The sequence below is a fragment of the Spermophilus citellus genome (genome assembly GCF_964194105.1).
Source record: "Spermophilus citellus genome assembly, chromosome: 7".
NCBI lineage: Eukaryota > Metazoa > Chordata > Mammalia > Rodentia > Sciuridae > Spermophilus > Spermophilus citellus.
In genome coordinates, this window is record NC_138188.1 from 85,089,935 (window position 1) to 85,116,314 (window position 26,380).

The following is a 26,380-nucleotide window of genomic DNA, read 5'->3' on the forward strand; positions in this document are numbered from 1 at the left end:
ATAGTTTGAGTCTGTTGCCCAAGAATCAAGTGTTGGAAGCTAATAAAAAAAAAAAAACCTGGTTATGAATGTTCATAGCAGTCTATTTATAACTACTAAAACCTGGAAACAACCTAAAATGTTTTTCAGCAGGTAGTATATAAACACTAATATATACATTCATTGGAATACTGCTTAGCAATAAAAAGAAATAAACTATTGATATGTGTAACGACATGGACAGATCTCAAAGGTAGGATGCCACATGAAAGAAGAAGTCATCAAAATATATACTGTATAATTCCACTTATATTACTTTCTGGAAAAGGCAAACAAGGACAGGACCAAGTCGGGTTAGGGTTGAGCAAATGATTGATCATGAAGGAGCAGAATACTCAGGGAATACTCAGGCTGTTAGAAGTGCTCTACATCCTAATTATGATGGTGGTTACGTAAATCTATATTGTATTAAAACTCAGGAATGTGCATGGAAAAGGTTTTACTATATGTACATTTAAAAAAATGTTTTAAATTAAAAACTCATAAGTAAATTCAATAGATTCTATTTTCAAAATCCAATGGCATGTTTTTTCTTAGCATTTTCACATTTCTTATTTGATTCTTTCCATTGATTTGTGAAGAGGCAGAACAGTGAAGAAATTCGGGGAGCAGGGGTTATGGCTCAGTGGTAGCGAGCTTGGCTAGCATGCGTGAAGCACTGGGTTCTATTCTGAGTACCACATACAAATAAATAAAGGTCCATCAACAACTAAAAAATATTAAAAAAAAAAAGAAATTCAGACTAACCTAATTTCTCTGAGTGTGTGAGGCATCTATCCTTGTATCTGAGGGCCTAAGTATTGCCTGCCAAGTATTGAACTGAGGAAGAAAATAAGAATAGCAGAGATCATAAACGGGCTGCTTAACGCTGAATATGACATTTTGTGTGGCCCACACAATTTTTGAAATTTGAAGTTGACAACATTTGAAATTTACAAGATTTTTCCAAAATTTGGCAATTTGGTTTCTAATGAACAAGTACTTTACTTTTAAAAACATTTATAGTGTCTCATAATTCTTAATCACTGCTTTGTGTGCCAGTATGTTGCAGTAATTCACTTGCAGGTCAGCATGGGAAAAGAAGAAGCAGAGCAAGCGAAGCAGCAGCAGAAAAAAAAGTCCTTTATTGTGTACAAGCAATCTTTTTATAGTATTGTGAACAAAGAAGGCAGCCTTCCAACTTCAATAAATCAGGTCTTTCAGCTAATTAAACATAGCATACAGAAGTTTTACTTTCTAATCAGAAGTGACCCGCTTCTCATGGCTAATCTATTCTCGGCCCGGAGTATGTTGAGCTCTGCTCTTTGTAAAGAACAGATAATAAAATTTTTCTCAGCACCCTCCTAGCCCACTTGGCAGAACATCCCGTTTGCAGGCAAGTCCTCCCAAGGACAGCAGACACCTCGTTTTCAAGCATGTCTGCTGTTACCTATCTATACTTTGACAGAATATCCTGTTCGCAGGCAGACTCCATCAAGGACAATAATAGTAACGCAGTTACATCTTATTCTCTACACCAGTATCTCTATTTTATGGTTGGGAACAAAGAAGGTGACTTCCAAGATTATATAGCTAATGAGTGGCAGAGTCAGAATTTAAATCCAGATGATCTAATTTCAAAATTTATGCTCATACTGCAATTCTAACCTGCCTCCTTTTGGTAGGCTGGCCTGGAAACAGGAGGCCAGAATTAGTGGCTTTCAGTTCACTGTTTGCTTTTCTGTCTTCAAAGTTGGCACCTTTACTCCATAGTTACCTATCTAGTAGGTATATTAAATTGCCTTCCCTACACTGAATAACCTGCCCAAAGTCACATGCTGTCAGCAAAGTTCTGAATTCTGATCTTCTGATTTGTTGACAATTTCACTAGAGATTTAAAGTATCTATCTATGTATGTATATTTACAGGCACACACAAACTCACTCCTCCCTGTACAAAGTTCTAACCATATAATTACTAAGTTTGATCCTGTAGTATCATATTCTCTCCTTCTAGGATTTATTCTTAGTTTCTCCTTTTATTCTGTGCAAAGGACTCCAATACCCTTCTGATTTTCAGCCCCTTTTCTCTGAATTACCTATCCTTTACTATTATTTACATATCTTCCTGACCCACCTGAAATGAACTCAATTTCCCCAAACTAAGTATCTAATATTATGAAGGAGTGATTGGAGGATAGGAGACCAGTTATGACATGTCTGCAGCAGCCTCTCCAAGGTGACAAAGGTCTAACTGTGAAGGATGGTGATGGAAACTGAAGGGAAGTAGCAGGAACATTTTTTTGAGTGAGGGAGAATTCTATCCCTAACCACAGATGGGTGATGAAAGACTTGAAAGATGTTGAAATGGCTTAAAATTTTGGGGGAGGGTAGGGACCAGTGGAAATTGAAAAACGAGGCAAAAGGGTGGCAAGAATGAGTACAAGGGCTAGGAGAAAAATGTTTTTTGGAGATGACCCATTTAGTTTCAAATAACTGAGTTTGAACCAATGTCAAGGCATGTAAACAGAGATGGCTTACAGGCAGCTGGAGATTGTGAACTGTCGCCTCCAGAGTTGAAAATAGAAATCTGACCGCTACCAACTTGGAAATGGTCATTAAAACTTTGAGACAGACATGAATGGCAGTGGGAATAGGGACTGAAAAGGAACATCAGAGTTTTAGCTGGGCCTTCGAGATACATTTGGTCTAGTAGTTTTATATTTTGTCTTGTTTCAAAGATAATATAAAACAACATGGAAAGGGAGGCAGAGCTGCTGCACTTGAAGGTTCAGGAAGTAGAGCAGGGGCAAGAAGAGTTGCACAGTCTTTTGGCCTCATTCTCCTTCCTTTGCTTATAAGTCCTTTCATGTACAGGTGATGAAAAAGTTCACAAGGTGAAATGATTGGCCTTGGTATTAATATCAAATCAGGATCACAGTCAGAGCTAGAACCCAATGCCTAACTTTCCCATTATGCCCAGATAATTTGAAAGAAAACTTTAAAAAACACTTTTTTTAAAAAAAAAATTCTTTTTTTTCCTTTAAGCTGCAGAAAACCTGTAATTGCTATGTATTCCCCCTCAACTTTTTATTATCAAAGTTTAAAATTTTTAAACTTTACTAAGTTTTGTGAACAGCTGTATATCCTCCTCCTAGATTTAGCAACTAACATTTTGCCATTTTTGTCTTATACATATTTCCTAAAAGCTGGCCATTTTCACTTAATATTCTGACACTTCACCCTTAACTATTTCTGCATGCCTTACCTAAGAGTAGTGATATTATCTGGCATGATTGTCATACCATATTAAACATAAAACCCCCAAAATATAGCATCAAATGTCAGTTCACATTTAAGTGTTCCTAATTGTTCCCAAAATGTTTTTATAGTGTTCTTTGAAAACTCAGGATCTGTTTTAATATAATTTAAATGAGTCCAAGTCATTAGAAAAGAAAGTTCAAAATTTATTTATTGATTTTGATCTGCAAATCTGACAAGTCACGAAAACACAATTAAAAAGCAATGTAGCAGGACTGGGGTTGTGGCTCAGTGGTAGATCATCTGCCTAGCACATGTGAAGCACTGGGTTCGATCCTCGGCACCACATAGTAAATAAAATAAAGTTGTAAAAAAAAAAAACCACCTTATTTCCTTAAAAAAAAAAAAGCAATGTAACAAATATAAATTCTAATCCTAAAACAAAATTTTAGCAAGCGGTTTTCTGAATGTTAGGGATCTTATATGTTGCACAGGATAATGAGTCTGAACCCTCAATATCTCTTTCCCCATTCCTCTTTAGGTAGCAGCCTTGTAGTTCAGTTCTAAATCAACCAGTGTCTTTCCACCCCCGTCACAGAGATTTGTTCACGTGGCTCAAATCAATCAGCACAAGGAATTACCCAGGGCCACAGAGGTTCCAACTAGCAAGGAGTTCAGACCCTGGCCAAGAACTGGCAAACATTCCAAATCAGGCTTTTCCACCACAGAAAGCCCACTGTCATGATTTAGGTTGCCCCTCTTTGCCCTTTGCCTTAGGAGACGTTCAACTTTCCGGCCTGTGTGGTAATTAACCATTTCTTGTTGGTCCAGGCTAGTGCAAAGAGCGAGCCATTAGTAGGGGTTTGAGGTGTGTGTACCTGCGCGCTTGCTTTGCAATCTCAAAGAACTGCGTTCCATCCCCAGAACCGCCAAAGAAAAAAGAAACAGGAAAACCAACAAAAGAACAACGAAAAAAACCCAGGAGCCTGTCCTGGCGTGGTAGCGCACGCCTGTAATCCAAAAGGCTCAAGACCCTGAGGCAGGAGGATCACAGTCCAAAGCCAGGCTCAGAAACTTAGCGAGGCCCTAAGCAATTTAGCGAGACCCTGTCTCAAAATAATAAAAGTCGCTGGGGATGCGGCTCAGTGGTAGAGCGATCGAACCCCAGTACCCCGGTCTCCGGAAAATACACGACTAACAACCAAAAGAACCTGAGCGGTTGGAAGAAGACAGAGAAACCCGCCTCGTCGCTGGCCTAGATGAGGGGAGGGGGCGGAGCCTTTGACGCCGTGGCTCCGCCCCCGCGCACCGACGCAGTCCGCCCGACCCTTGCTCTTCCGGCGCTGCAGATGGTTCTTCCAGGGAGAGCCATGGCTAGTAAGTGAGGCGGCGCGGCTGACAGCCGCCGCTGGGCCAGAGCGGAGGCTTGGTGCGGTACTGGCGAGAATCAGCCACTTCAGTCCCTCGCCACCTTGCGCCTGCGGCCTTCGGGTCGCAGGTGTTGGTCAGCTCAGGTGAAGGTCGGCGTGGGCGGCGGAATTGCTGAGGAGCGGCTAGTGCGTTCCCAGGGATTCCGAGGGCTCCGCTTCCTGCCGCTCTCGCCTCCTGGCGGACAGAGGCTGACCCTCTTGTAGTTCTCGGTGGTGTAGGTAGTGTGTAGTGTTTCAAGTTTCGTGGCCCCACTCCTACCCCGACACAAAACGGTGCCCAGGTGATTCTTCCTCCCCATCGTCCTTTACAGAGTCATTTATTTGTGCAGGTTTCCCTCTGCAAGCTTCTTGTTACCTCACAAGTGTAAGACTTGGCATATTCCTTTAAATGTTATTCGCATGTTGATACCTTCAATTAAGATATTCTGTTATTTTTTTCCTGCTTGATTTGTCATATTATAATGAACGTTAGGCAACCAAGGGTCCTATAAGTAATTTTTCCCTTCATTTTGCAGAAGAGCAGATGATGTGATTCGTATCTTGTCCTCAGCATGGAGGATCTCGACAGTGGTGGAGATCCACTGCTGCAGCCCTCTGCAGAGTGGGATTTGCAGAATGTCAGGCAGACCTTTGCCCTGATTGTGAGATGGGAGAGAGAGGAAGCCACCAACATAGCCATGTTTTCCTCCGCTCAGAGGCAGAGACAAAGCTCAGCTTCTGGATTTTAGGGGAGACCTTTACTGGTTTTGTGTGGTGTTTTGGTAACAGCTTAAAGTATCTCTTTGCTCTGAACTAATGTCAACTTTTGCTTCCTGTTTTAGAAACTTTGTTTTTATCCAGATTCTGAAACTGAATAAAAAATTGCATTTAGGGTTAAATTTAGCTCTTTTCTCTTATATTAAAGATTAAATCAAGGAATGTGACATCAGAGTTGTCCTACTTTTAGGGTTAACCTTGAGGCAAATAGGCCTTCATCAGTGTTAATAATCTAATCCATTAGATTGTCAGTAGTTGTGTCAATTAAAAATATCTCCAGACATTGCAAGATGCTCTCTGAGAATCATCAGTTCTATATGAATTTAGTGGTCAGATCTTCTGACATATGTTTTGTCTTTGTCCCCAGCTTTCCGCTTGGCCCTCATCCAGCTTCAAGTTTCTTCCATCAAATCAGATAATGTCATTCGAGCTTGTAGCCTTGTCAGGGAGGCAGCAAAGCAAGGAGCCAAAATAGTTTCTCTGCCAGTAAGTATGGAGGCACCCATTCCTTTCTGCTGTAGATGCAGCATAGTGTTTGCTAGGTCTAATTGTCCTTTTATGTTCCAAGTTCAGCAATGTCTTTTGGAGCTTCAATATTGTTACATGTTTGTGTCATCTTTGTCTATCACAAAAGATCTTAGCAAGGATCTTTGTCATAGAATTTACTAACATGTTTCCAGGTCTTCTACTCTGTTCAGATAAGGAATCTAAAATTCTAGTATGTTTAGGGAGTTACTTAAAGATTTTTTTAAAAGTCTCTGTAGGACCATAACATGTTGGTTTTAGCACTAAGCTGCCTATATGTGTGTGTGAGTGTGTGTGTGTGTGTGTGTGTGTGAGTGTGTGTATTTTTTTATGGTACTGGGGATTTTTTGGGTACTCAGAGGTACTCACTCAACTGAGGTACATCCCCAGCACTATTTGTATTTTATTTAGAGAGACGGTTTCACTGAGTGCCTTCCATTGCTGAGGTTGACTTTAAACTCATGATCCTCCTGCTTTAGCCTCTCGAGCTGCTGGGATTATAGGTGTGTGCCACCATGCCCGACAATGTATTTTTTAAAGACTAAAAAAAATTTTTGGAGACATCAAGGAAGCCTGTGGCTTCTTAAAGCTAGTAAAACTCTGCATCTCTTTTGTGGGTGGTTTCCTGAAAAATAGAACCAGCTAAAGGTTGCACCACATGTGTTTGTCAGCAGGTACAGGTTTTCCCCAGACAGGCCCAGATTTCAGGTCATGCATTTTCTGGCATGTTTTTCAAAGGTGTTGTGAGATGGTCAGTGGTTGAGACTATTCCACTAACCTCCAGCTATGAAGATGAAGTAGCTCTTTACAAACCCTATCAGATTAGAGAATTTTCAGGTCCACCTTGTCTTTTAGTTAGTCTCCAAACTGTCCCAAATGTGGCCAGTGAGCAGAAATTTTTAACACAAGAGGTTTGAGATCTTACTATTTTTCTTTCTTTCTTTCTTTCTTTCTTTCTTTCTTTCTTTCTTTCTTTCTTTCCTTCTTTCCTTCTTTCTTTCTTTCTTTCTTTCTTTTTTTCCTTCCTTCCTTCCTTCCTTCCTTCTTTCTTTCTTTCTTTCTTTCCTTTCTTTCCTTTCTTTCTTCCTTTCTTCCTTTCTTTCTTCTCTTTCCTTTCCTTCCTCTCTTTCCTTTCCTTTCCTTCCTCTGTTTCCTTTCCTTTCTTTCCTCCTTCCTTCCTTTCCTTTCTTTCCTCCTTCCTTCCCTTCCTTCCTTTCCTCCTTCCTTCCCTTCCTTCCTTTCCTCCTTCCTTCCCTTCCTTCCTTTCCTCCTTCCTTCCCTTCCTTCCTTTCCTCCTTCCTTCCCTTCCTTCCTTTCCTCCTTCCTTCCCTTCCTTCCTTTCCTCCTTCCTTCCCTTCCTTCCTTTCCTCCTTCCTTCCCTTCCTTCCTTTCCTCCTTCCTTCCCTTCCTTCCTTTCCTCCTTCCTTCCCTTCCTTCCCTTCCTCCTTCCTTCCCTTCCTCCTTCCTTCCCTTCCTCCTTCCTTCCCTTCCTTCCTTTCCTCCTTCCCTCCCTTCCTTCCTTTCCTTCCTCTCTTTCCTTTCCTTTCTTTCCTCCTTCCTTCCCTTCCTTCCTTTCCTCCTTCCTTCCCTTCCTTCCTTTCCTCCTTCCTTCCCTTCCTTCCTTTCCTCCTTCCTTCCCTTCCTTCCCTTCCTCCTTCCTTCCCTTCCTCCTTCCTTCCCTTCCTTCCTTTCCTCCTTCCCTCCCTTCCTTCCTTTCCTTCCTCTCTTTCCTTTCCTTTCTTTCCTCCTTCCTTCCCTTCCTTCCTTTCCTCCTTCCTTCCCTTCCTTCCTTTCCTCCTTCCTTCCCTTCCTTCCTTTCCTCCTTCCTTCCCTTCCTTCCCTTCCTCCTTCCTTTCCTCCTTCCTTTCCTCCTTCCTTCCCTTCCTTCCTTTCCTCCTTCCTTCCCTTCCTTCCTTTCCTCCTTCCTTCCCTTCCTTCCTTCCTTCCTTCCTTCCTTCCCTTCCTTCCTTCCCTTCCTTCCTTCCTTCCCTTCCTTCCTTCCCTTCCTTCCTTCCTTCCCTTCCTTCCCTTCCTTCCTTCCCTTCCTTCCTTCCTTCCTTCCCTCCCTTCCTTCCTTCCCTTCCCCTTCCTTCCCTTCCCCTTCCTTCCCTTCCCCTTCCTTCCCTTCCCCTTCCTTCCTTCCTTCCTTCCTTCCTTCCACCCACCCACCCACCCACCCATGGCTTCCACATGCTAGGCAAGTAGGCACTGAGCTAGTCTCCCAGTTCTTGAGATCTCACTGGTAATCTGTTTTCCTTATGTTGTCAGTCATGGGACTCTCCTGTATTTATAGTCTCTTTATTGGTTTGTGTTGCTGAGAGTGAATTCCATGTGTGCTAACTTCACTGACTGACATTCATCTTGTACAAATAGTGATCTTTGGACTTTAGTTTCCCAGCACCTTGCCTAGTACAAGGCAGTGTCATTAAATGCAGCATGAGTGAATTAGAGTTGAAATTTTCATAATTTTTGCCTGTTTTTTAAAAAATATTTTTTACTTGTTGATGGACCTTTATTTCATTTATTTACTTATATGTGGTGCTGAGAATTGAACCCAGTGCCTCACACATGCTGGACAAGTGCTCCACCACAGAGCCACAAACCCAGTCCACTTGTTGTTTTTTGACATGTCAGAGAGCTGTTGAAGACAGACATACACTTGCCGAATGAAAAACTTTGTAGGATCAGAATGGGAGTGCTGAAAGTTCATTTACAGATGAGGAAAAACGTCTTAACCTCTGACTTTGAAAGCTTTTATTTATTTATTTTTTCAGGACAGGTTTTATTGTTGCATAGTTTATAATATAATTTTAAACTTAAGAATTCATACCAATACTCAAAGTCAAATGAGTAAACCTTATTTATAGTAAGGTCTGGGAGTCCAGGGTTGAGAACATGTTGTTTTGTACACTCAAGGCAAAGGCAGGTCTAGCCTTCTTCCAGGGTGACTAGGATCTGGTAGAGCTCACATGACTTACCTCCTGTAGCCCTACCTGGGATAATTGGCTAGTCTGTTTTTGGTCATAGGTTTTTTTTTTTTTTGTTTTGTTTTGTTTTGTTTTTTGTTTTAATATTTTTTAGTTGTCAATGGACTTTTATTATTTATATGCAGTGCTGAGAATCAAACCCAGTGCCTCATACATGCTAGGAAAGCACCCTACCACTGAGCCAAACCCCAGCCCTAGCCATAGGTTCTTTAGTCCTGGGGATTTTTCTTAGCTGTGTTTTACCCTTTCAAGTGATAGCAGAGTTGGAAGCAGCAGCCATGTCTTTTTTTTTTTTTTTTTTTTTTTAAGCAGAACTTTAAGAAAGGATTGAATGTTTGGTAGGTTTATTCCTTCTCCTTTTCTCTGACAACTTTATTCTAGGAATGCTTTAATTCTCCATATGGCACAAAATATTTTCCTGAATATGCGGAGAAAATTCCTGGTGAATCCACACAGAAGCTTTCTGAAGTAGCAAAGGAGTGCAGCATATATCTCATTGGAGGTAACTTCCTTCAACATGGTATAATGTCCTAAACATTAAAAGCATTTAAATGATTTTTATTACATTTAAACTATGAAACATAATTCAACCCTTGAAAAGAATGTGGTAGATTTATATCTAATAATAATGTAGACGAAGCTTCAAGACACACTGTAAAGTAGGAAAAAAGCAAGTTCAACATGATTATGAATAGGGTATTCCCATTCAGATTAATCCCTCATACAAAATAATACTATGTTTTTATATGTAGTTATATATGTGATGGCATAGTAAATATTGTAGAAAGACACACACCACATTAATATTGATGATTTTCCCTGGAGAAAAAGTAGTGGTGCAGAGGCAAATAGAAATGTGGAAAGATAAACCATATCTATGTTTTTTATGATACTAACATAGGGTTGAGAAGTTTTTTTTTTTTTTTCCTTAGAGGCCACATGCATAAAGGTAGATTTATTTTTGTGATTTTGAAGTAAATTGTTCTATTTGGTACAATTAAAAATAAACATAGTAAAATTCTGTTCAGTAAATATAGCAAACAAAATTATCTTTGTGTTATGCTATATTAAGGGTTAGAAATGAGTAAGACAGGGGTGGGATTGTGAGTCAATGGTAAGAGTGCTTGCCTAGCACATGCGAGGCCCTGGGTTCCTCAGCACCACAAAAAAAAAATAAATAAATAAATAAAATAAAGGTATTGTATCTAACTACAACTAAAAAATAAATATTAAATAAAAATGAGTAAGACGTAGCAAAGCAAGAAGCATAGAGATGGAACTGCATTCAGTGACGAGGAGTCCTATGACTTAACGTTCTCATCTTGAGGCCTTTTGGGAGATAGTCTTGTTGCAGGACCTAGTGAAATTAAGGTGAACAACAATAAATTGTTTGGCTCTGTTACAATATGTAACAGTGTTGCTTAAGATCATGACTGAATTTGAGAAGCAGTTTGGTTATGTTTTAAATCTGTCTTTGGCATGTGATCTGATTATATTTCACCTACTTTGTAGTTTATCTCTGAAAGATCGTATTCAAGAAGGAAAAACAGTTAAATAATGTTTAGAAGGGAATAAACTATATCATTGGACCCAAGTGACAGTTTATCAGGACTTTATCACAAAATAATTATCACCAGTTGTCACAAAATAATTGCTCTATTCTTTTTAGCTTCTGATTGATTTGTGTGCCAATGTGTCTCTTCTCTCAATGAAAGGCTCCATCCCTGAAGAGGATGCTGGGAAGTTATATAACACCTGTGCTGTCTTTGGGCCTGATGGAACTTTACTAGTAAAGCACAGAAAAGTAAGTATGGAATGTGTAAGTCTCATTGCCTCTGCTTCAGCTGGGCGCAATGGCACACACCTGTAATCTCAACGGCTCTGGCAGGAGGATTGTGAGTTCAAAGCCAGCCTCAGCAAAAGCAAGGTGGTAAGCAACTCACTGAGACCCTATCTCTAAATAAAATACAAACTCAGGCTGGGGAGGTGGCTCAGTGGTCAAGTGCCACTGAGTTCAATCCCTAGTACCCCCCCCCCCCCCCGCTCCCCCCAAAAGAATCTACTTCAAAGTTTCCTAGTGCCTCTTATCATACACACAACTTACTTTTTGGCACAAGTGGCTATTCTTGTCCACACACCTTTTTTTAATAAATGTCAATTTCTGCAAAGGAACAACCTGCAGGAATTTTTATTAGGATTTTATTGAATATACAGAGATTGGTTTGGGGTGAGTTGACATCTTTGCAGTACTAAGTGCACGTACATTTAGGATTGTTAAGTTTTCCTGAAGAATTGATCAGGAAAATGATAAAAAAAAAATTATCATTATGAAATGGCTCTTATTTCCTGTCTTTTTTTTCCTCTTGAAGTCAACTTTATCTCTGCTAATACTAGTTACTCCAAGTTTTTAAAGTTTATTGTTTGCCTAATAAATGTTTTTCGATGTTTATTTATTTTTAATGTTTTGGGTACTAGGAATTGAACCCAGGGGCACTTTACCACTGCATTACATCCCTAACACTTTTAACTTTTTGTGAAGTTTTGGACAGGGTATCACTAAGTTGCTGAGGCTGGCTCCAACTTGAGATCCTCCTACCTCAGCCTTCTCAGCCTCAGTTGCTGGCATTACAGACTTGTGCCATTGGCATCCAGTTCTTATCTCTTATTTTCAATCTGTATGTGTCTTATATTTTAAATGGTTCTCTTGAACACAGTATATAGTTGGCTCTTATTTTTTTATTTCAAATTGACAGTTCCTACCTTTTAACTGGTGTGGTTCACTCACTTATATTTAATGTGAATATTGATATGGTTAGATTTGGCATACAGATTATTTTTCCCTTTGATCTTCTTTTCTGCATTATTTTGAATTAACTAAATAGGTTTTAGAATTTCATTTTAATTTATCTTTCAGCTTTTTAATTATACCTCTTTGCTTTTTTTTTTTTTCGTCTTGGTGCTAGAAATTGCTAATAAGCACACAGTCTACTACTGAGATCCTTTTTTTTTTTTTTTCCAGTTGTTGTGCTGGGGATTATAATATGCATCCTTAACTTGTCACAGTTTACTTAGAATTAGTATTGTTTCACCTTAAGACCCTTGCAATGGCAAGGTCTGTTTCCTGTCCCTCATTCTTTAAAAAAAAAAATATTTTTAGTTGTAGAAGGACTCAGTACCTTTATTTTATTTATTTGTTTTTATGTAGTGCTGAGGATTGAACCCAGTCCCTCACAGGTGCAAGGCAAACACTTTGCCACTGAGCCAGAACCCTAGCCCTCCTGTTTCTCATTCTTTATGCTACAGTTGTCATATGTATTCCATACACATGTGTTATAAGTATCACAAAACAGGTTTTGATTTAAATAGTTATAAGTATTTTAAAGAAATTAAGAGGGAAAAATCATAATGATAACCCAACTCTTTACTGTTTCTGGTGTTTTCCTTTCCTTCTTGAAGATCCTGTATCTTTTCTTTCAACAGAAGGATGTCCTTTTAGCACTTTTGTAGTGATCATCTGCTAGCTATGAATTTTGTTAGTAAGCATATCTTTACTTCATTCTTGAAAAATGTTTTTGCTGGAATAGAATTTGGTTCACTTTTTTTTTTTTTCTCTAGCTGGTATCTTCTGACTCCCCCTGCCCCCTTGATTAGACATCAGTAGTAATTTATATTGTTGTTCTCCAGTATATAATTTGATGTTCTTTTCTTTTTGCTTTCAAGACCTTTTTTGTAATCTTTACTTCTCAGTAGTTTGATTCTGATGTGCCTACATGTGGTTTTCTTTGGTTTGTCCTGCTTGGTGCTTCTTAAAACTTAAGTCTGTCACCACATTTGGGAAGTTTTTGGAATATTTTTGCTAAATATTTTTTCTGTCCCATTCTTAGGACTCTAGTATGCATATGTTGTATTGTTTGGTATTGTTCCAAAGTCACCAAGGCTCTGTATGTATATATATTTTTTTGCATTGCTCGTGATCAAACCCAATGTCTTGCACAAGCACACAAGCTAGAAGGCACTCCCTGAGCTACACCTCTAGCACTGGTTGTTTTTGCTTTCTAATCTTTTTCTGAGTTCTAAACATTGGGCAATTTCTGTTGATCTACTAGGTTCACTGACTCTTTTGTCATTCCCAATATCCCATAAGCCAATCCAGTAAAGTTTTCAAGAATTGAGATATTTGAGTTGGGGGTATTTGGTATTTGAGCTCAGTGGTAGAGCGCTTACCTACTTGTGCTAGACTCTGGATTTGATCCCCAGCAGTAGCACCACCACCATAACAACAACAACAGCAAATTCATACACTAAATTTTTCAGTTTTAAAATGTCTATTTGGACCTTTGATATGTTTTTAAATTTCTACTGATATTTCCTGTTTGTTTATTCATAAAGAGTGTGTTTTTATTTATGCCTTTGGGTTTTGTTTCAATAGTTGCATTAAAGTCTTTGGTAGAAGTATAGCTAGTTTTAAAAATACTGATCTCGGGTATAGTAATCTTGATAAACTTACTCATTAATTTTAAAATTTATTTGTAGATTTTTTTGAGTACCAATTTAATTAAAAAATAATGATAGGTTTTATTCTTTCCAAATCTTGTGCTTTTGACTCCTTCCTTGGGCTCTGTGTAGGATCTGTGGTGTAATTTTGAATAATAGGTGTCCTTGCTTTTCTTTCAGTCTCAGCAGAACATTTTCAGTATTTTACCTTTACATATGATGGTTGTTTAGGATTTTTGCGGATACTCTTTCATTGATTTTAAAAGTGCCCTTCCTAGAAGAGTTTTTCTGTTTCCCTTTTTGAATCATGAATGGTTGTAGAAGTTTCCATATGTGGGTTGGGAATGTAGCTTAGTGTTAGAATGCTTGTCTAGCATGTGTGAGACTCGGGGTTGGATCCCCTGCACTGAAAAAAGAAAAGTTTATTACCAGATACTCTGTATATATCACTTGATATTTTCTTCTTTACTTTATTTGTGTGATCAATTACAGTGACTTTCTAATGTTAAATCACATTTGCTTTCCTTAAATCTCATTTGGAAGTGATGAATTACTCTCTTTGCACATTGCTGAATTAGGATTGCAGAATTTTTCCTGTTGTTAAATGCTACTCATTCTCTACCTCTGCTGCCAATTTGCCAGTTTAATTCTGATTGTGATTCTGAGAGGTCTTCATTGACCATTTACAGTGGGTAAAGAAGCAACACTTTAATTACTTCCATTAAGAAACCTGAACACTGACTTGCACACCATCTAGAAAATGGGTTATAAAACCTATGGCATTGTTTTCCGTAGTGTAATTCCATTTGATCATATGTCAGCCAGCTTGTGGGTGGGTTATGGGCAGGTTGGAGGTGCTGTTTGTACAGTTGATCTTAGAGCACTTTCATATCTGCCCATGGAAAGAGTCTGATGTTACTGCCATGAGCCCTGCTGAAAAGGAGATAACCAAATCAATTATTTGTGATGCAGATCCATCTGTTTGACATTGATGTTCCTGGAAAAATTACATTTCAAGAATCTAAAACATTGAGTCCTGGTGATAATTTCTCCACATTTGATACTCGTACGTACTAGATAAATTTGCCTTTTTACTTTTCCCAGAGAAGGAGGTGTTCCTTTCCTTTTTTTGTCTCTCTTCAACTTTTTCACATGACCTGACTGAAAACCGAGAGGTGAGGAAGGCAAAGAACAGTCATAGCCCTGGAAAGTCCAGGCCAAATAGGGTACTAAGGGTTTGGCACAGTTTTATTCTTCCTTTTGGTCATGGCCTACCTCGAGTGTTCCTGTTAGGCCATGATTGAACACCCCTCACTTAGTGAGCATTCATGTGGAATGAATTTTTCATTTCTGTTCTGATGATGTAAATGAGGTCTTTATGAGATGAAGTCTGAGTAAGATTGAGCTAATACATGGCCTTCCTTGTGTTAATTTATTCCAGTTAGAGTTTTGGGCACATTAAGTTATAGAGGCTTTACCCTGCCATATCATGCTATAGGAGGTTAACTTTTTTATTTGTGCATTTTCTGTTTGGAAACAGCTTATTGCAGAGTGGGCCTGGGCATCTGCTATGACATCCGCTTTGCAGAACTTGCACAAGTGTATGCACAGAGAGGTGAGATAGTGTTACAGTTATGTTCTCTAATCCTTAATTGCATAGAGAGTTGGTTCTGGGTTGCTTTCGGGTGGAGGGATCCCTAAGCATAAACTTTGCACAAAAAAATACAAAAATTATGCCCAAATGTACAGAAGAGCCAGGGATAAAATGTGATCTTCCCCTGTTCAACTCTTTCAATACATCTGGCTTCTCAGACTTGCTGCATATGGATGATGGGACTTTTGAGGGGTTGTAATTTAACATATTTACCATGTAGCTAAAGCAGGAGCCATGCTCCTTAATGTCTGCTCTATCTTTTAAGCCCCTCCTGTTACTGTTTGTAGTAACTTTGAACACAGTAGAAATGAAGAAATGGCCTATATGTCCATGAATTTAGCACTCAGACATATAGCCAATGACATTTCAGTCCAAATTAGGAGAAGCATGGTAGTGTCTGGAAGCATGAAGAACCAAGTCAGAGCTGGATTCTGGTTCCAAATCTTCTTCTTAAATGGGACAGTACTTCCGGGAAATCGTTTAACATCTAGAGCAGTGTGGTTTGAGTATTAAGGATAGAGAACTTGTAAAGCCCCTGTGTGGGTGCTCAACAAATGTTAGCATTTTACTAGACTAAAGCTACTTGCCATTTGCCACTGAGCAAAGTGAAGTGTTAAAGGTGGTTTGACTGCCTGCCCAGCAGAGGGTAGACGTTCTTGGGCTTTGGGGTTAATGGTCTGTGTTGAATCTTATCAGTAAACTCTAGAGCAACTACTCTGCCCCTAATTTCAGTTGAAAAAAATCACAGAACATGGTTGTTAGCCATGTGGTACTAATCATACAGGGCTCAGAAAAAATTGAATGAAAGTTCTCTACTTTTTTTTATTATTATTATTTTATTTAAAGGCACATGTTCTGATTTCAGTCATCAATCCCACTTTTCTTATGGCTGTGTTTTTTATGTGTGTATCTCTGGAAGAATTCAGAGCCATATCTTCATATTGACTCTCCCTGACTAGGCTGACATCTTTTTTGTGCTTGTAAAAGTTTGAGTTTGATCCCTGTTGGTAGGAGTAAAGGGAGGAACTGATGTTCATCTGCATCCACTGTCTTTGATTTTTCTCTCCCCAAGGTTGCCAGCTGTTGGTGTATCCTGGGGCTTTCAATTTGACCACTGGACCAGCCCACTGGGAATTGCTTCAGCGAGGCCGGTAAGAAAGGAACCAGTCATCTCAGTGTTTCCTCTTTGTGGAAAGATTTTTGGTTTGGTGGAAGTATTACCACTTACTGCGGAATGTAATTCTTCCCCTGAGCTAACATGCCCTGGCGTCCAAATGAAGTTTCAAAGGATGAATCTGTAGGGAGGGTTTCTACTGCTAGGCACCTTCTCAGAAGCCATAGAACCAACCTCAAGGATTTCAAGGACTGTGGTTTTTGCATTTTGAGAGCATTCAGTGAATTAGTTGGACACTGATTTCATTTTTCTGTGATTAGATAAGAATTGGTCTCTTCTAAGATAGTTACCAGCATCTTTTGCAGAGAAATTGAGACCCATGGAGCTTATGCACTCAGCACCACAGGAGCCAAAGAAAATACAGGGTTATTTTAGCCTGTTGGCCCTAGAGAGAGTTTTGTAGTCTCTGCACAGCTGACTCTGCCATTCAGTTTAGGGTGCTTATCCTGCCCCATCCTCCACACCAACTACTAGTCCTTGGGATACTCTGATTAGAAACTCATTTTAAGCTCTTATTCTTCTAATGTGTAAATTATAGGCTTTGCATACTTTTTTGGCATGTCACAGTTGCTTTTTCCCTATTTCTGTAAGACTGAGGAAGGGTGAAGGGTACGCTGGAAAGAAAAAGTGTGACTATGTGTGTAAAGTGCTCTATGAATCATGAAATGTTGTTGCAGGTGATGGTTTTTACATTAATCTTTTAAAAAATTGAGGTATAATATACTTACAGAAAACTGTGCTAATTTTAAGCATACAGGTAAATGGATTTTTATATGTGTATTCACCCAACAAGATCAACATATAGAAGATTTCTGATCTGTGAAATGCTCTCTTGTGCCCCTTCCCAGTCAATACTCTATTTTCACTTCTAGAGATAATGATAATTTTGAATAGAAAGGCAAGAAGTTTTGGCTGATGTGGAGTAGAAGTTGGAATATGATGCCATAAATATTAATTAATGTACCTTTCTGTCAAAAGCAAGGAAAGCTTGGGACATACTGGAACGATCTAATATGGGTCTATTGACTGAATCTAAAGGTTCCCAGGAGAAGTGGGTTGGTATACCTGGACTCCCACCTGAAGTTTTTGCTAATTTGAGATGGTGGGGCTGCCATCATTGGCAGGAAGTGCCAGATCACCCTCCAATGTATATTGCCCCAGGAAGGCTACTCCATTTTCTGGAAAGCTTGACTTGTTTTAAACAGAGAAGCTTTGCTCTTTTGTTGCATTACAGGTTGGCTTTTGCCACACTCCTCACTGCACTGTTGCCATTTTGGACTAGATAATTCTTTGTTGTGGCACTGTCCTATACATTGGAGGATGTTTAATCGCATCCCTGGCCTATACCTACAAGATGCCAATAACAACTCCCTAGTTGTGATAATCAGAAAAGACTCCAGAAATTGGCAAATCTGATGGGCAAAGTCACCCTTGAATGAGAGCCACTGAATTACAGATGTGTTTTTGTTTTTTCGACTGGGATCTCTCACTATCTTGCACAAGCTGGTCTTGAATGCATGGGCTCAAGTAATCTTCCTCTCTCAGTCTCCCAAGTGGCTTGGACTGCAGGTGTACACCATAATGCTCAACTAAATATTTTTTGAAGAGAAGTTTCCTTAACATCGGCCTGTACAGTGGAATCAACCTGTACTGCTTTTTTTTCTAACTCCCCCTACCATGCCAAGGATTGAACCCAGGGCCTTGTGCATGCTAAGCAAGTGCTCTTCCATTGAGCTAAACTCCAAATGCTTTTTTCTTTTATTCAGAAACCATTTTTTATTTGTACTAAGCATTTACAGATTTTTTTAAAAATAAAAAATTTGAGTTTTTATTCAGTTCTTTAAAATTACTACTCAGTGTTTTTTTATTGGAAGTTTTAAATCAACCATTCATAATTTAACCAAAAAGATGTTTTGTAAATGTGTCACAAATACATGGAATAGAACTCTACTTTTCATAATGGACTTGAATCTCAATACAATTATGAGTTGTTCAGTAAATCTTAACTGAGTTTTCTGGTAATTTTACATAAACAAGCCCATCACTGTTCACAGAAAATGGGCTAGATAGACGTTCTTCTAGTTTATCCATGAATTCACTCATCTTATTGTTTAGAATTAACATCATGGTTTACAAGGGCAAGTGTTGCTTTCTTCTTGCCCTGAGTAGTTGAACTTCAGGACTGCCTTCTCATAGAAAAATTCTTCCTCTGCATTTGCAAACATTAATTCATCCAGTTGCTCCACCTCTTTTTGGAATTGATTTGATTTCTCATGTTTGCCCAAATGTCCATTAAAAGATAGAAGGAGCACTTCCCACATGGCTTATTAGTTTGTGTTCCTCTTCTAGTTCTTTCTGAAGTTGCTGGTGCATGGGCAATCTCTGAGGGACATCAGTGAATCTTCACTTACTAGGAAGCCCATAGACTTGATGGCCCCTTTGCTTTGGACCTGTAGTAGTACTTGTGGATTCATCACAGCTGGAACAAATGGTAGAGAGCTGTTCACCTTAGGGTGGCCAGGAAGCAAAGAATGAAAGAGGAGGGGCCAGAGTCCTAATATCTTCTTCAGGGTCAACCCCCACTAAACCCCCACTAAGTTCCTTCCACTAGGCTCTACCTACAGGTTCCGCCACCTCCTGGTAGTGCTTTGAGCTGGGACCACTCTTCAACGTGTGGGATTTTGGGGCACATTCAGGATCTGGACAATAGAACCATTTATATGTTTTTTTTTTGATAAATGTCTACTTTTAAATCAGGTTTATTTGGTTTTTAGCTGTTGAGTTTCTGGAGTTGCTTTTAGTCTGATTTTTTTTTTTTTTTGGTACTGGGAATTGAACTCAGTGGCACTTTACCACTGAGCTATATATCCCAGCCCTTTTTTAAAAATTTTGAGACAGAATCTTGTTAAGTTGCTGAGGCTAACCTCAAATTTGTACTTCTTTTGCCTCACCCTCCCAAAGTTGCTGGAATTACAGGCAGGTACTATCTGTAGTTCTGTTCACATCTGGCTTATAGTCTGGATATTAGCACATTGTCAGATATATAACTTGTGAATATTTTCTCCCATTCTCTACCTTGTCTCTGCACTCATGATTGTTTCCTTTGCTGTGGAAAAGCTTTTTAGTTTGACATAATCTCATCTATTTCAAGCTTCCCCTTGAAAACCATGTGATGAAGAAATTACCTAAGTGCTTGACCTTAGTCCTCTTCTGTGTTTCTAAGTGAACCTTCACTGTCAATCACACTTGGATCGCTTAGAGTAAACAAGGCAGTAGTGAAGGGTGAGTGGTTTTATTAGTAAAAGAAATTCCTGAACTCTTAACTTTTGGTTAAAATTTAGGCTGAGTAACTGATCTACTCATTTTTAGGGTCTTGCCCCGCACCCCCATCCTTGCTCATTCCAATATCCTGAAACATTGCCTCTGTGTTTTCTTCTAGTAGTTTTCCTTCCTTCCTTCCTTCCTTCCTTCCTTCCTTCCTTCCTTCCTTCCTCCCTCCCTCCCTCCCTCCCTCCCTCCCTCCCTCCCTCTTGGGATAGAGAAATGTTGTAGATGTATAATGTGCATTACCTCTTTTCTGTTCACTGGCTACAGGGCTGTTGATAATCAGATATATGTGGCTACAGCCTCTCCTGCCCGGGATGATAACGCCTCCTATGTTGCCTGGGGACACAGCACTGTCGTGAACCCTTGGTGAGTGTATCTAAGTGAGGGTGGGCTCAGTGGGAGCTTGAGAGATGACACATGGGCAGTTAGCTTGTCTAAACCCTGACCAGCCCCCTTCATCTTCCACTCCCAGTTCTCCACACATGACAGGCACAAGAGAAGCTTCCCCTTGAAAACCATGTGAAAAGAAATTACCTACGTGCTTGACCTTAGCCCTCTTCTTTGTATCTAAGTGAACTTTCACTGTCAACACACTTGAATCACTGAGAGTAAACAAGGCAGTAGTGAAGGGTGAGTGGTTTTAATAAAAGAGATTCCTGAACTCTTAACTTTTGGTTAAAATTTAAGCTGAGTAACTGATTCTAGGACAGGAATGAGTTACAGGGCAAGGACTTTGTTCGAAGCATAATGATTAGAGTTTGGGTTTAGTAAGGGAAACTATGACCCTGTCTCCTGTGAAAGGGTAAAACATTTTATTACTCAGTGAAAGCAGCATATAAGTCCATTCAGACATACAACATACACTCATCCCTTAATATGCAGACCTTGTGGTCCACATTTGTAGAGTTTATATTGTACTTTCACAAACATGATTAACTTGGAATCAGGAGCTTATCCTTGTTAAACTCAGATTATTGAGGTAGAATTGTACTTCTCAGAGTTTAACTGGATCCAGGACTTTGGACTCCAGAAATTGGCCTTCTTCTTCACTGTTTCTGTATATGAATATTCACACGGCTCTTTCTCTCTCTCTCTGTCACACACACACACACACACACACACACACACACACACACAGATATGTACGTATACAATTTCAGGGTTAATAGACAAGACTGAGAAGGGTTAAACATTGCTATGGGAGTCTGCAGATGCTCACTCTTCTGACATTATAGCATCTAAAGGTCAATGTGTATGGTAGGGAGGCCTTGGAAGATATGAGAAAAATATGACTAGTGAAATTCTCCCTGATCATTCTACATGTTAGGGTTAAATTTGGAGGATATTGGACTGGAAGGGTTAAGCTGGCTTAACAGTTTCCATGAACTTGCATCAGGTTCCTCTGTCAGGATATTATTAATAGGTTTCCTGCCTCTTGGGCAGCTGCTCCATAGCTAGTTCTTGGGATAGATTGTGATCTACCTTCTTCATTCCACAGGGCCTGGGGGCCCTCTGGCTTATGTTGACATGGGGATGGGTGCCTGGGTTACACAGAGAGGGATTTTTGAGTGCCAGGACAAATGGACAAGAATTAGAACAGAAAAGGATTTTTGGTTAAATGCCATCTGTGCCAGGAATGTTTATGGCTCTCTAGTAAGTGGAACCAGTTATTATGTCAGATTGTTTGTTATGACACATTACTTTAAAAAACATTTATTTCACTAAAAGTTTCTGAATACCTGCTCTGGGTTTAGACTAAGCACTGGAATTAATTTTCCAGATTAGTCTTAAGCATGTGGATGCCCCACCAGACTCTACAGTTTTAAATCTTTTGCTTGAATCTGAAACCAAAACCCCTTAGCCTGCAGGGGATTCCAGCAGAGCTGGGGTCTGCTCAGGCCCAGAATCACCACCCTCAAGTTGAGTAGTTGCCTGGGCAGGGGTAAGAAGGTCAAGACTGCCTTTGGAAAGGTCCTCGTTGAAGGGCACTCATGAAGAAATAGGGTGGTGCTATTTCTAGTTAACTTTATTCCCAGATGTTTATAATTGTGGAATAGCTGCCACTTCCTAGCAGTCTGCAGTTTTATGAAACATACATCATAATTTTACTAAGCCTCACAGAGCTCTTGGTGATTCCAAATGACTTGCCACAAGGTCACACAGCTACTAAATGATAAAGCAGGGATTTGTACACATACCATTTTATTTTAGGTCTCAGAATCTTCCCTTTGGCTTGTGAGACAGGGAGGAAAAACAGAGACCTGGAAAATGACCAGATGGTAGTAAGTCCACTCATTCTCCTCTGAATCTTTTCCAGGGGGGAGGTCCTAGCCAAAGCTGGCACTGAAGAAATGATCCTGTATTCAGACATAGGTAAGATTGGCTCTGGGAATTTGGCTCCCTTGTATCCCCACTGCTCTGAAGTATGAAGCCTCAGTCATTTGAAATGACTCCTTTATACCCCTTTTTGGGATTCAGAGTATTCTAGGTCTGATTTTAAGGTCAGGTGCATAGGGCTATAGCTTTGCTTGGCAATGATCTTGGAACCACTGCGGGGCTATGGGTGCATTCAGATAAAGTGCATTTATATTAGGTGAGTTACTTGCTGAGACTCTAGTTGTTTTTGCAGCTTGGGGAAGAAATCCCCTTGGTCAGTGAAGATTTGCAAATTATTAATCATGCACTTTCCTATTCTTGCAGACCTGAAGAAGTTGGCTGAAATACGCCAGCAAATCCCCATTTTTAAACAGAAGCGATCAGACCTCTATGCAGTGGAGACGAAAAAGCCCTAAAGTTTGTTTCCAACATCTCACAAAACAGGAAGATACAAATGTTTCTGTAGCATAGCTTCTGTTGATTCTTGTTTTGTAGGGGTGCTGAAGATTGAACCAAGACTCACGCATACTACCACTGAGCTACATGCATAGGCTCCTATTGAATTCTTTAATGGTTTTTTAAATAAATTTCAGCCTTTTCCTCCTGGGAGAGCTGTCTGTTGAGATGATAAAGCCATCTTGAATAGTTAGAAAGGACACAGACTGGCATCAAAGAGCAGAAAGCGGGGGCCATGAAGCTTCTTTCTTTAAGATACCGAAGAGCAGTAGGTTAAAAAGTATCTTGGTATCCTGTTGGTTGATGTACCTAATACACACCTTTTTGTATATTAAGCCTCTTATCCCACCTGCTTGAGTTGGTCTGCTGCTATTCGTCTTCAAAAGTATATTAAAGTTATTGTTAGTCCCTGCATAGCTGTGGGAAGCAAGATGATGGATCCTTGGTGTTTGCCAGAGGATATGGCAACCTTTTCTTTCCTAGCAGCTTTTGGGCTCTTTAAATTCAAGAAGGAGCTAATGACTTAACACTAGGCCTTCCTGATCTTGGAGGAAAGGCCAGGTCAACAGTGAGCCTCATGGGAAAATGGCATTGGTGAAAGCAACTCAGTGTGTCTGCAGAAGATTTTTCTGATAGGGTTGAGTGTCTGAAAATATCATCTTTTTCTGCTTTTCAGTTTGCTTTTTTTCCCTAGTAATACTATATAGCTCCATAGATAAAAAACTTCTGAACCACTTTTGGTCTCAGAATCTTCTTGGACTAATGTGTTTTTATTTATGTGTAAAAGTTGGCTCATGTGACCTGGTACAATACTGCTCTAGCACACTACTGGTTTTACATGATATTTACCATACTGGTAAATAAAGCAAAAATTTTAAACAAAAGACACATGAGTATATATATTCTATTTGCTATGAGTGAAGACATTATATATCATTTAATCTCTGGAAAATAGCACTGTGTACTCATAAGACCAAGAGTGAAAAAGACAAATGGCTTTTTAAATTAAGTGTATAATTTGGTGAAATTTTATATATAAAGAACCATGGAATAACTCAAATCAAGACAATGAACGCACTTACCACCTGCAGGTTTCCCTGTGCCCATTTATAATCCCTCTGGCTACTCTTCTGTCTTCGGACAATCACTGGTAAACTTTATCACTAATGATTAGTTTGCATTTTCTTGAATTATATAAAAATGGAATCATGCCATATGTACTTTTTTCTTTGGGTCTTTATTATTTGGAGATTCATCTGTGTTTGTAACAGTTATTTATTCCTTTTTTAAAAGGAATTGTTTATCCACTTAAATGTTGGTGAACATTTGGGCTACTTTCCGTTTTTGGCTGTTGCAAGTAAAGGAGCTAGAACATTTTATACAAGTTGTTTATCTCATATACGTATTTCACTGCCAAACTGTTCTCCAAAGTGATTATGATTTTACAGTGGTGCTAGCCAGTTGGTCTGCATCCTCACGTACACTTGGTATGGTTAGCCATCATAGCTATCACTGGTGCTATAGAAACAAAGACACTTCATATTGATGTAGCATTCCTACAACAGACAAGGCAGATGCTTGCTAAAACTTGGTTTTGTATTTCAGTCGTGTTCTTTTAGTGTTACACCTGGTGATCTTATGGTGCATTCAGAGACTATGAAAGGAAAACAAATGAAGTAGGGATCTCCTATAACGAGTATGAAACATTTTATTTTTGGAAGTGTGTGGTACCTGGTCAATGTTTTTACCTTTTAGAAAATGGTATCTAATGAATGTTTTTATGGATGGAGTACAAAAGATACTTTGCTTTCATAACTAGTGGAACATAGGGGAGTTTACACACAAAATGAAAATGGTAATATCCATTTAAAGAAGTGCAGGAACAAAGGGTATTTACTGAACTCAATACTTGGGGTATTATTAGTTTGGAATCTTGCATAAGAAAAGGGGTTTCATTAACTTCTGACATCCTTGTGTCATGGCTGAAACCATTTGAGTCACTTCATTAAATTTCTCTACACAGATTTTTGGCCTGGTTTATTGTGTTTTCCAGATATGAGCCTATAGTGGGAGTTATAACAGAATCATGGATAATGCTGACTATTTTAGTTTACCAAGAGCACGTATGAAAGTGTTCACCATGCAGGAGTATGTAGAGACTCTAAATGCTGTCTATGGCTTTAAATCTTCTTTTATTAAATATTATTGCTTTTTCTAAAGGATCCAGGATTGGAATTCATAGTGATCTCAAGTAGCAAAAAAGAATGAAAACAACCTATCTGTAACATGTTTTTTTCCTTTCTATATAGTTCTATCAATTAATGTATGGAAATGTACTGATGTAAATCTTGAACAAGCCAAGTCAAATATATTCTTGCATTAAATATTTTTAAAATACTTTTAAAAAAAGAGATATTTAATCAAAATGAATCCTGGATTCCCACTTGGAGTGGGAGAATATTACAGTTTGAAGCTGTGAGAAGAATTTTAACTGCCATTTCCCTTAACTCCCAACTCTCTTTTTTTTTTTTTTATTAAAAACTTTATACGTGGTGCTGAGGATTGAACCCAGAGCCTCACATATGCTAGGTGAGTGTTCTACAGCTAAGCCACAACCCCAGCCCCCAACTTTCTAACGAGTTACACAATTATTATTTTTGTACAGTACTTTAAAGGCTGCTATTACAAGTTGAACCTATATCTTATTAGGGGCCTTTTGGACCTCTCTCTAGTTTAGGCAACACATTTAGCCACTTAAAGTGAATCTTTCACAGCCACGATGATCTGCTGAAATAGGACATGCAGGTAGGCAGAATGATTTTGATCTAGAAGCTGAACTAACAGGTGGTAGTAGGTTTTGCATTGGTTGCAACTGAATGAATAACAGGGTTTCTAAACCTGTTATTGTAGTTGTTGGTTGTGAAATTTAGGGAAACTCCTTGTTGCTACCAAAAGTTAGGTCCATGTAAAGTACACCAAGTGAAAAAAGATTCAGATAAGAATTGAGGTTTCAAGATGAATGTTCTGTTCTACTGGCTAACCTTTTTAAGCACTGCTGGATAGGTTTTGGTGGTGAGTGGGTATGAGGTGAGGGGACAGAAAGGGAAAAGATAACCAGCACTGACTGCCACTACAGCAGGGAGTTAACATTGCTCCTTCTCATTTATGCCTCATAACCGCTTTTGTGTTGCAGTTTCATATTACTTGTCAAATTGTCTTCATTTGGTTTTGTTTCTTCTTGAATGAATTTTGGAAGGTAAGAGAAAGCTAGTTATTGGAAGAAAATGTACTTTTAGATTAAATGTTCTTGTTAAAAATCAGCAATAAAAAAGTGAAGCCCTCGATGTAGAGTCATATAACTAAAACATACATACAAGGATGCTTCTTGTTCAGTGATTTAACTGGTTCATAATCCACTAAGTGGACAAGAATCTTCAAGCATGGACCATGGTGGGCAAGGTGCAGTAATATTCTGTTGTGATGACCAGCTCTTCTGAAATTATTTAGCACCCCACTCTAGTTTGTGCTCTGTCCTTTAAATCTTGTCCTTAGATTCATTCTCAGTTTCTCTTTCAAAACAAAGCCTAAATCTTGCCATCTTGTGGACTAATTTTTGGTTTCCACTCACTTTCTTAAATTCATTTCTGCTTACCAGATAATTCCTATATTTCAGTTGCTTTTCAGACCCCTGAAGGCAGGATATGCCTTCACCATTACAATGACATTTCTCTGACAAAGACTGTCAGTGACTCATTTGCAGACATGTTTGGCCTCACTAAAACCTAGCATCATTAATGTTGTTTCTAAGTTTTACTTTTTGCCCCTTTATTATATATTTTCCCTGAAGTAGTCTCTACACAAATGGTCTTAAATATATGTTTATAATTCTTTTTTTTCTAAATATTTTTAGTTGTAGATGGATG

At 39.1% G+C, this 26,380-nt stretch overlaps 1 protein-coding gene across 2 annotated transcripts; it reads left to right on the plus strand.

The window, feature by feature from the left end:
• The first annotated feature begins 4,522 nt into the window (after positions 1-4,522).
• On the plus strand, positions 4,523-25,763 carry NIT2 (nitrilase family member 2). 2 transcript variants are annotated; one of them, XM_081302697.1, is made up of 11 exons: positions 4,582-4,655; positions 5,224-5,469; positions 5,832-5,950; positions 9,358-9,478; positions 10,692-10,780; positions 14,443-14,536; positions 15,011-15,085; positions 16,197-16,275; positions 19,893-19,991; positions 21,943-21,998; positions 22,326-25,763. In XM_081302697.1, exons 2-11 carry the CDS (start codon positions 5,355-5,357, stop codon positions 22,415-22,417), a joined length of 939 nt encoding a protein of 312 aa, XP_081158823.1. In that variant the 5' UTR covers positions 4,582-4,655; positions 5,224-5,354; the 3' UTR covers positions 22,418-25,763. The 2 variants fall into 2 exon arrangements, with proteins under 2 accessions (XP_081158822.1, XP_081158823.1); XM_081302696.1 differs by lacking the exon at positions 5,224-5,469 and having other exon boundaries at positions 4,523-4,655.
• Positions 25,764-26,380: the final 617 nt, after the last annotated feature.

Coding starts and splice junctions, on each gene's coding strand:
- NIT2 (XM_081302696.1), top strand. CDS start 4,538: ATGAGGGGAGGGGGCGGAGCCTTTGACGCCGTGGCTCCGCCCCCGCGC. Junction 9,479..10,691: donor CAGCATATATCTCATTGGAG/GTAACTTCCTTC, acceptor TCTCAATGAAAG/GCTCCATCCCTGAAGAGGAT. Junction 14,537..15,010: donor TTTCTCCACATTTGATACTC/GTACGTACTAGA, acceptor GTTTGGAAACAG/CTTATTGCAGAGTGGGCCTG.